The sequence below is a fragment of the Taeniopygia guttata genome, chromosome 3 (genome assembly GCF_048771995.1).
Source record: "Taeniopygia guttata chromosome 3, bTaeGut7.mat, whole genome shotgun sequence".
Classification (NCBI taxonomy): Eukaryota; Metazoa; Chordata; class Aves; order Passeriformes; family Estrildidae; genus Taeniopygia; species Taeniopygia guttata.
In genome coordinates this window covers 106,673,259-106,684,065 of record NC_133027.1, presented here as the reverse complement: position 1 = coordinate 106,684,065, position 10,807 = coordinate 106,673,259, and the positions used below count along the sequence as shown (strand labels likewise).

General features: G+C 42.9%; 1 protein-coding gene across 1 annotated transcript; it reads right to left on the bottom strand.

The window, feature by feature from the left end:
• Positions 1-1,034: 1,034 nt before the first annotated feature.
• On the bottom strand, positions 1,035-9,950 carry LOC100232595 (mitochondrial amidoxime reducing component 2). The gene is made up of 7 exons (XM_002190301.7): positions 9,628-9,950; positions 9,327-9,500; positions 6,598-6,760; positions 5,068-5,208; positions 4,347-4,408; positions 4,187-4,258; positions 1,035-3,641 (listed from the first exon to the last, which is right to left on the bottom strand). Exons 1-7 carry the CDS (start codon positions 9,873-9,875, stop codon positions 3,512-3,514), a joined length of 990 nt encoding a protein of 329 aa, XP_002190337.5. The 5' UTR covers positions 9,876-9,950; the 3' UTR covers positions 1,035-3,511.
• Positions 9,951-10,807: the final 857 nt, after the last annotated feature.

Genomic DNA, 10,807 nt, shown 5'->3' with positions numbered 1-10,807 from the left:
GGTCATGATGAGTAAGCAGATTTGTTACCAAAAAGACCCAGTTTGTGAAATCCTTACTGAGTTTACCAAATTCTTTAGATAAAATGCAAAGAATTACTAGTAACAGTGATATTCTAAATTGAGATTGTTAACATTAACACAATGAAGATTATGTAAAATATAAACATTTAAGAGGTATGAATACTGCCTCTCCTCCAGCTTAAGACTGATACACATGTAGGCTTTATCCCTGCATCACTTTTTAGAATCTTCTGCCCAAAAGAAACAAAGACTTTGCATATGTAGTCCTCAGTCCTGCAGCTACCTAGCACAGGGAATTTCTTATGGATCTTGAATGACAAAAAGGCAATTTAAGATGCTAGGATAGACCAGAAATGAACACCCTGTGGCAGCCCTTCTGGAAACTTCTGCCATTTGTAGAGGCAAGATCTGTGAATCTCTTGTCTTTTGACAGACCAGAAGAGTGATCCCTTTGGAATGCTGTTTTTCTCCTTAGGATGCAGAAACAGATCTTTCTCGGGTTTTCTTGGATGAAAATGTACCCAGCACAAATCTTAAGCAACCCAGCAATTTCTGCTTTTAACAATTGTCATTTTCATACATAGTCTTCTGTAAGAACTATTGGTACAATAAATGCTGTAAAAAAAAGTTTTGGTATTATACTCCAAGATATGATATGGATTGACTTGAGTAAACTCACATATTTTTAAACTCATATTCCCCTATTTTCATATATCTCTGGGGAAAAAAAAAAGTCTGTAAACATCTTCTTTTCTTCCTCCCTCCTCAAATATCAATTAATGTAAAACCAGCATATTTATCTAGATCACAAGGGTTGCAAAACTGAGTCCGATGACCACTTATATCTGATGGTTCTGCTGTCTTACACATATCCTGGTTAACTGCATATATTTCTGAATTCAGAAGTAGGATTAAAAAAGATAATCATCAGCATTAATTATATACGAGATCTTGCTAACAGTAGTCAAAATTAAATGCTGAAACAGAAAACAAAAAAAAATCACAAACAAATGTTACACCTTAAGAAAGTTGGATTCATTAGAAGTTTATACTTTTGTTTTCTTCTTCTAGAGTTAAAAAAATTAACAATTGTTTAAGTACACAATTTAAAAAACAGCGGCTTATGATTGACATGTTTTCATTCAATTGTCGATATTGCTTTAAAAAAATCAAATGCAATTCCTACAGTTACAGCAAATCAAGAGTCACAAGAAGATATTTACACTGCAATGTTCTAACTCATGCTTCACAAAATGGCCACATAATTGATTTAAGTGTCATCTGTGAACCATGTTGTACTCAGATGCAGACCTGTTTTAGGATTCCAGCCATATGCTAAGAGGCTTAACAGGAGTAAATCGGGGTTTTAGATCTATGGCCTCTTCCAAACAGGGATGCAGATGGCAGCTTCTCCTTGCAAAGACAGCCCCATTTCCAAATCAGCCCATGTGACAGCAGCCTAGTGAGAGGCAATGGGATCTATACCACACAATTGCAATGGGATCTATACCACACAATTTGTGTTATGTAAATGCTGATGTGCTGCTAGAACAGTGGAAAAAAAAAGTGCGGCCAGAAGTAAAAAAATCAGCTCTTTTTCCTTCCGCTTCTGTGACTTAATGAAGAGACACACTCTTAACTAATTGCTTTGGCAGGCCAGCAGGCTGCCTATGCTTAATAACACCATTAGGAATTCCACAAGCTTTCAGCTTCTAACACTAAGAACTTTCAACATGTGCTTTTTAAGAGTGATCCTTGGAATTATTTTTCTTTTTAAAAGATGCTTTTTTGCTCACTTCTTCCCATCAGTTGCTGCATCAGGCATAACAATACACAAATATGCAACATGCACTTCAAACTGGGCACTTGAATGTCCCAGGAAAACTTACTACTTACAGAACATCCCTGCTGACAAAATGGCATTCAGAGCAACTCTGATTTCACAAATAATAGAAAACTACCTCCCAACATGATTGCTTCATGCTTGCTACATACATCCTGCATACATACACCTGCACTTTCTCAAAGCTCAATGGCTCTTCATTTTACAGGTCTGAGTTGTGAACATGCACCAAAATTCCCTTTTCATACTTACAACACAAAATTAAGACTCTAAACATCAGATAGGATATTTGTCCTTCTTCACACTTAATTTGGTTCCTTTTTTAGGCTAGGACAACACTCTTTTAAAATTTAGAAATTCATAAAAAAAGAAACAAGCAGACAAGCATTCAAAAGATGGCTGGCTTTTGTCCTGGAGGCTACTTTTTTTTTTTTTTATAAAAATCATGTAACATTTAAAGAAAAGATAACATTGCTGTAATTCAATTAGTTTTCTTCCTTATTTGTTTTATGCAGAAGATATAATTATCAGCTTCCTACAAACAGCTGACATTTTGGTTAGATTGGAGTAGGACTGGGGGACAACCAGAGATTTAAATGCAGATCCAGTAAGGATGCTAACATGCTCAAACTGCAGTTTCCCAAATATCTGCTTAGCAGCCTAACTGTCTACACAAAGGGATTCACTGACCCAGAGAGGAGCTGTGCATGAGCCCTGCAATATTGGCCAGGACAGCAGCTTGAACAGAGCAGGCTCAACATCAGATCACCCCCTACAGCTTTTCTTCCCCTCCAGGGTCCATGAAGTCTCTGACACGGTGAACATGCAGTTCTTTTAGTCAAACTGGAAACTCTACTGCTATGTTAGCAAATGCATCACAACTCTACAGCCTCAGTGTTATGGTATTGTTCACAGGATAAAAAATTGACAGTTCAAACTGTCAAGCAGAGGTCACAAACTAAACAAGACCACACCCTTACACATCATTACCTGGCACCCCTACCTCTAGACATGACTATTTAGTCAGCTCACAATCCTCCTTCTGATATTGCTCTAATCTCAAGAGACAGTACACAATAATGGAATTATTTCCAGACAATTTTCAGGAAACTGCAAGGAAAGAAACTGCTAAAAGCTACCTCTGGACATAGACAGGGCAAGATAATTAGGACCAAAGGAGAGAAGCAGAGCCCTGCCATCTGCACTCCATAATCACTTATAAAGGCAGCTCTGCGACAAATATGCTTTGTGCTTGACATGACTGTTTTTGTGGTTCTTTATAGGCACTAAATGTATCTAACACATGATACAAATTCTTGTACATAAATTTGGATTCCAATGTTGCGGTTGACATGAAATTTTAGGAGGTGTGATGCTCACAGTGGTGCTGTGAAGTCTGTCATGGATCAGTTTCTTCTACCACAGCCTCCTGAACCACCACAGGACAGCTAAAGATGTGGTTATTACAGGTATGCCAGTAGATTCTGTGATCTGAAATGACTTCAGAGTATCAAAGAACATCCTGCACCTTAAAAAGTACAAAAAAAATATTGCAAGGAAGAAGAAAAAGTTATGCTGGTGACTGTGTACATGGAAAAAACAATCTGCATATCAAAGTGAAAAAGCATCTTCTGATCAAAGTCTCCTTCATTCCCAGACCATCTTGTACACAGGGTCCCCAACTTGAATCGTTCCAGTTTTGTCAACAGCAAAGTATTTCCCAAAGAGAGGACTGGTTTTGTAAATGTGTTTCTCAGATGGGTCACATAAGCGGTAACTGCAAAGAGAAAGCCCTTCTTTAGAATAAGTGCTAGCAAAACCTACACATCAAAATATCAGTGATGAAAGAGAAGACAAAGAAGATATGCAAATAATGAAGCCTTGTTTTGGTCATCATACTAGACTAAAAAGGAAATAAATATTCTAGTTAAGAGAAGCAAGCAGTTCAAATGGAGGGAAAAAAGCCTTACTGTATTCACACATTCATGTTTAATATATAAAAAAATCCTTTTATAAAGAGAAGTCAAAGAACCAAAGTTAGACCTTTGGATACCTTAAATACCTGCTACCCCAAGCTTTCACTGTAGCAGATGTGACAGAGACAGGGAATGTGAAGTTTGCAATAAAGAAGAGAACTTCCTGAATTTTCTTACCACATAGAATTGCAAGAAGTAGACTGGAAGCCAATATACACAGACCTTCACATTGCATTATTATGTCCCGCACACACTTCAAACCACTTTTAAAACACTAGTCTAACATCTGTTGGTGTCCAGCCTAAATCCTCTCCCGCACTTTAAGAAACAGAGGTACTTTTATAACCTTTTCAATGTTTCCAAGGGCTCCTTCCTGTCGATGACCCCAGTGTCTGGATTAACAGTTGTTAAAATACACCTGCAATGACACACAGTGCCAAATCAGTCAGGGCTTCTTATCACAAACCTCTTTGTTCCTATGTAAAATAAAGGTTTCCAATGTTTACCTGCCACAGCACACGGTCCCTTTCATCTCCACATCACCAATAAGAATATCCTCCCAGGTGTCCTGAGGGAAGTAAACATTAGGCACATATTAGACACAAGCACATGCAATTACTTTTCCAGAAGTGGCACAGTCATTCACAAAAAGGTGCACCACTTCAGATGATCACCTTTACTAGCACCTTCAAAATACGCATAGTTACACTACAGTACTATAAAAAAAACCCTACTGTCACTGCATTTATCCAATTCAGGACACACTAATATTCTATCCAAAAAGAGAGACACACAAGTAATGAATCCTCTTCTGCAACATACACTTGTCTGAAGCACTGAACCTAAAGAAATTTGTTCTTGCTCTGTGAGTGATAATCTGTGGCCTCTGGTAAATCTACAGTTTTGCATAAAGGAAATTTTTAGGGGAAGTAAATTTTTGCTTCTCATCTACACAAGCTTTCTATTGCAAATCATCCTGGGAGATAAAAATCTATTCCTGCTTTAGGGGCTTCCTCAATTGGAGAAATAATCATCCATAGACCTGCGACCTCCATCAATGTTTCACATGCATTGATGTGAGCTGAAGCTTTATCTCTCTGGAACTGAGCTGTAAAAATCACACAATAGCAGCTTTCCTCACTCTTGTTGGCACCATCACACAGGGCAACTGAGTTATAAAGAAACATAACCAAGCCTTCAAAAAGACATTTAAGACAGTTATTTTACCTCCTCAAAAGCACTGCAGTCTGTTACAAAAATATTTGGCCTGAAGTTCTGTATCTTAGCTTTCTTTTCCAGCCTGGTATTTAAATCATCCATTGAAGCTTCGGAGATGATCAAGACTGGGCTGCAGTCAGGATAGGCAACCTACAGAAACAAGCACCACCAAATCCTAAGGTTGCTGTAAGAGCATGGGAGGAAAGTCAGTGCATGGCAAGACAGATGTTGGAATCAGTGGCCTTTTAGGCTGCTCTGCTCAAGTTTTGATTTTCCTGAAAGTAGGTTAACAAGGTTAACAAGATGCTTTTCCCTATTTCAGTCACCATGGCAATTTTTGTGTGGTCAAATTGCCTTATCACAACACCAGAGGGAGTTCTACATCCAGAACAGCTCATACTCAATTACAGCTGTCCATTCATCAGTCTGGGATGCCTGGGCAGTGGGAGGGCCATATTAGCAAATAAAGCAAATGAACACTATTTAAAAACCTCTAAACATCCATGAAGTGGAGTTCCACAGAGGTGGGGGGAGGAAAAAAAGAGAGATATTGTGGTAATAATTTTAGTATATAACTGTCCTGCCTTTCTCTTATTCGTCCTCCATTCTTGTACATACCTTTCAACCACAAGATGATGTGCATTGAAATAAGTATCCAAGAAATTCTGCCTTCTTTCTTGCTATGATTCCAGAACATCACCCCTCCTTATCTGAGTCTCTTCTACTGAAACGTGTTTGTATTGGTCTCAGTGCCCTTACATAAAAAATGCAAACCTATAGAAGTCTATAACTGAGTATACCTTCTTCTCTTTGTGCAACAACAAGCAAAACACTGATGCCCTACAGATAATAACATCACTAAAGCAAGGTACTCACAATTTAAATTTGTTTAAAAACCTTACATTTGATACAATTCAAAGTATCTTCACCTGAGAGAATTCTTCAGAAAAAAAGAAGGGCAGCAGTGGCTAAAACGATAAAAGGATGTCTGAGCACAGCATCTCCTTTCCATGACATTTCTCTAATATCATACCTTCAAGCTTCTTCCACTAGAGATAAAACCTCTGAAACGTCCTTAGAATTTAAATTCCTAGGCCCACAAGCAGCCTGTTTAAACATCATTCATTTGAACAAAATACAAAGTAACACAACTTGTATCAATATACTCCCAGACCTAATGAGGGATAGGGAGTGGAATCTTTCTGTGCAACACAGATTATACCATCAAAACATCATTAAAGATGTAACTTTTTTCTCTTCAGTGAGACACAAAAGGGCATTGTATTCTGCAATGTAAAAGTTCCTCTTCAAGTATCAGTTTCAGACTCTTCAGCTGTGAATGGTCAATAGTTTAAAACCAATTTGAAGTAAAAATTAAGCAAGTCACCTCTTTACAGAAAAGAATACTCACATGGTTTTAGCACACAAGTACACACCTTGCTAAACTGGGCTCAATTACCAAAGATGGAAGGGGCAGGTTCAGGTGGGTGAGTGGAAATGGTTAAAAGGACATATTTCAGAGAAAAAGTGTTCATTTACCTCATCTGTGTTTCGGAAAAGAGCTATTGTGTCCTTTGACTTTCTTGGCACCATGGAGGGCTCAAAGTGCACCAGTCGACAGGGCTCTGAGTTCAAGAAGGTGGTGATCCACTGAGCCACTTCATCACCACAGTCCCTGCCTTGGATATCCTGTCCAAACACCCTGGAGAGTCACAACACATCAGCAAGTTAGCTGGAAACATGAAGGTTCAATGACACTTCTTATTCAAAGGTAAAAACGTTTTAATAGTGGTAGCAATATACAGAAAAAATAATCATTCCCAAAGAGCAATCTCCTTGTGGCCACTGTGTTTTGAAAGCTAGAGGAACATGACCAGACATGGTCAGACAATACCAGCTGGTGAAAGAATGAGCTCTGAAATAGTGTTAATGTGCCCAGAGCTGACTGCCCCATCAGTGACAGTAACAAACCTACCTGTTCACCCTACTTTGAGGGAAAAAGGGCCTGCTCCCGCATCTGCACATGATTACTACACCAAATGACTTCTACTGAGAAATCAGCTGAAAGGTAACTAATTTCAGAAAACGAACAATAATTTGAAATTATGTGAGTAGTTACCACAACTGATATGTACAAATGTTATTAATTAAAAGTGTCCCTAACTGTTAAGGAAACTTTCCTTCAGATACTAGTGCTGTCAAACTTTAGCCAGAGATGAGTGAGACTCTTCAGTTCAGACTTCACATACAAAATAGCTCAGTATCTTAAAGGAGGTTAAATATTTGAACTGGAAACAAAGTCCATGGGGCACAAAAAAACACTGCCAGGAGAACAGAAACAAGTTTATGCAAGGAACATTTTCCTGTCAAGAAAAGCTAAACCTTGACTCAACCTTTCAATAAACTTTGACAACCAGTCATGAGTAGTTTTGTTACACTTCTCAAAGTAGCCATTTTGCCACAAATGCACTGCAGTTTCCTATCTGCAATCAAATCCTGGGCAGCTCGAAGCATCGACATGCCCAAGCAGTTCATCTAGAGTGAGCCCAGCTCCTAGGAGCCCTTCTTTACTCATCTGGGGGAGTGATCATTAGGGTGCTGGCATCAATATCCCTGCTCCATTTTCTGGGATTCCTGTGTCTACCCTGTAGATACCTTGTAAGGCACTGCTTTAGCTCCAGCTTACAGGGCATGAGCTCCCATAAGCACTCATATGAAGGCAAATTTATTAACAGAGGAAAAAAAAACCAAAAAAAAAAACCAGACAAACATATCCCTGCGCTCTAAAACTATTCTTCTAGTGACACAACAAATTTTAGATAAATGGTATCTCACAAACTGCATGGTTTTGCAGTGCATGTGCCACTGGCCAACACACAGGCATTATGCACAGGTTTGTAAAAGCCTGTTCCGTTTCTCCAGGAGAAATGCTACCATTTGGAACTTGCACCTACCTTGTATAAACAGAGATACCGAGCTATGCTGATCAAGGCTTTCCACAGCAACTGACTTATGCTAAAAGCAAGCAAATGCAGTTCCTTGCCAGCACTCTTTTAGTTACTATTACAGCATTAACTATCTCTGCTATCCAAAGAACAAGCACTTACAGTATCTTTGTAGGGCCTTTCACCACTTACAGTTTCTAAACACCTACATATTAATTGACATTTTAGCAGAGAAAAGGTTTTCCTCTTTCTGCTGGCAGTTTTCCAGCATGGATTTCTATATATAGACAAAAAAACTAGGCCTGCAGTCACACAACAAAACTCTAAGTACACAGCTAAATCACTGTTTGAAACTCATTCACTGAAACTCTTTTGGGGTAGCACCTCCAGAGAATGCCCTAAGCTCCTCGAATGCCAGTCTTTCCCTTGTGACCTCAGGGTGAGCCTTGGACTACCAAGTTTTTCACTGAGGCACCTCAGTTAAATGGCTAAAGACAGGGGCCAGGGAGTCTAAACTCCAGCATCTCACCAGCTCTGAATGCCCAGCATGCATGCAAAAATGCTGATGCACATAGTGATCAAGAAATACTCAAGTGCATGACTGAGGCTCCGAGATGTAGCTGTTCACCCAAGCAAGAACAAAAACACTAGAAGTAAAAACAAATAAGCAAACAAGACATTCTATAAAGACAGAAGACCACAGTTCATTTGGCAGACGTGTAACGCATGGCCTTTGATACTGTGTCATCTTTTCCTGAGATTTGTTTTCACCAGTGTTTAGCAGATTAAAAGTAGAGCTTTTGTTATGACAACCATTTCTGGCCTCCTGTGTAACACACGGCAGAGAATTTCACAGAATTACAGAACATTCTGGATTAGAAGCAACCTTAAAGACCACCTAGGACAACTCCCCTAGCATAAGCTGAGGCACCTTCCACTAGACCAAGGTTTTCAGAGCCTCATCCAAACTCACCTTGAACACTTTTAGGGATGGGGCACCCACATCTCCTCTGGGCAACCTGTGCCAGTGCCTCACCACTCACACAGTGAAGAATTTCTTCTTAACACTAATCTAAACCTACTAACACCACTGTGCCTTGTCTTGTCAGTACAGGCTGTGGTTTGAAGTCTATCTCACTTAAACAGACAGTGAGAAATACCCACACAGAAAAGATACAGAAGTACTGAACTTTTACACTTCAAGTTCTGTATAAGGAAATGCGAAGCATTTCATATTACATACACAATCCTGAAAGGAAAAGCACATGAGAAAGACAACACTGAGAGAGAGGGAAGCGGGAAAGAAAAATTCTTTTTCAGTACCTACAGTTGAGGACGGGATTTTTCTTGGGGAGCTTTACAGGCACGCTTATCCTCTCCATGTCCCCGGCCTCCAAGATCAAGTTCCCGCTTTCACAGTGGGCAGAAATAAGGACGAGCCGCGGCTCCTGGCGAGCTGTCACCATGTGCCCGTCCTCCCTGACCACCAGCCAGAACCTGCGGCGGGACGGGGGCAGAGAGGCGCCCAACAGCGTCAGCGCTGGGCCGGCAGCACCCGCAGGCCCGGGAGAACAAACTCCGTCAGCCGCGGAGCCGCGCCGAGGCCCCAGCCCGGCCGGCCTACCTGTCTCGCATCTCCCCGCTGCGCAGCCCCATCGGCGTCACCTGCGCCCGCCGCACCGACACGCCCCGGCACGACTTCACCGGGTACACGAAGAGCCTGAGCACCGTCCCCACCCGCTGCAGGCGGCGGCGGCGGCGCGGGCCGGCCCAGCGCCAGGCTCCGAGCAGGGCGCCCAGCGCCAGCAGCGCCGCCGCGCCCCAGAGCCAGCCCGGCCGCGCCGGGCCCAACGCGCCCCGCGGGCCGCTCATGGCCGCCGGGCCCGGACGCTCGGAGCGGCCGGCCCGGCCCCTTCACACCGGCCCGGCTCCCTCACACCGGCCCGGCTCCCTCACACCGCCCTTCGTACCGGCCCGGCTCCCTCACACTGGCCCTCACACCGGCCCGGCCCCCTCACACCGCCCCTCACACCGGCCCGGCTCCCTCACACCGCCCCTCACACCGGCCCGGCTCCCTCACACCGCCCCTCACACCGGCCCAGCTCCCTCACACCGCCCCTCGTACCAGCCCGGCTCCCTCACACCGTCCCTCACACCGGCCCGGCTCCCTCACACCGACCCGGCTCCCTCACACCGCCCCTCACACCGGCCCGGCCCTCCGAGCCCGCCCGGAGCTTCAGTGCGAGAAAGGGGCGGTGCAGCGGGGCAAACACACGCCGAGCGTCCGGCTCGGCAAAGCAGCGATAAATGCTGCGTTCCGTCCCATATCCGGGCTTTCGGTGCAAGCAGCGCTGCAGGAAGTGTGGGCTGTGTGGGAATACAGAAGTGCGTCAAAATCACGCGTTGGGTTTGGCTCAGGGAAAAGGGGAACAGGTGGATGGATGGAGGCATGGAGGGCAGTAAATGGGGTGTCCAGTGCTGTTGGGACATCTGCACGCCCCCTCTGCCTGGTACCAAGCTCCTAAGACCCCTTCCTCAGGAAGTTGCTTTGTGGGATACCCAGCTGCAAGGCAAATATGACATCAAATACAGGCTGGAGTGGCAAGTGTCACTGTTGCCACAAGTCTGTTCTCACAGGCAAAGCGAGAGCTTTGGGATCTGATGGCCAAATTCACAAACTTTTAGTGATAAGTGTGCTGAGGGCAAAGTCCCAGAATGCAGAAGATGGGGAAGCTCAGTGTTGGGCATTTCTGGGAGGTTCAGACAGCCCAGACACAATCGATTATTTGAAGTACTCCATCAGC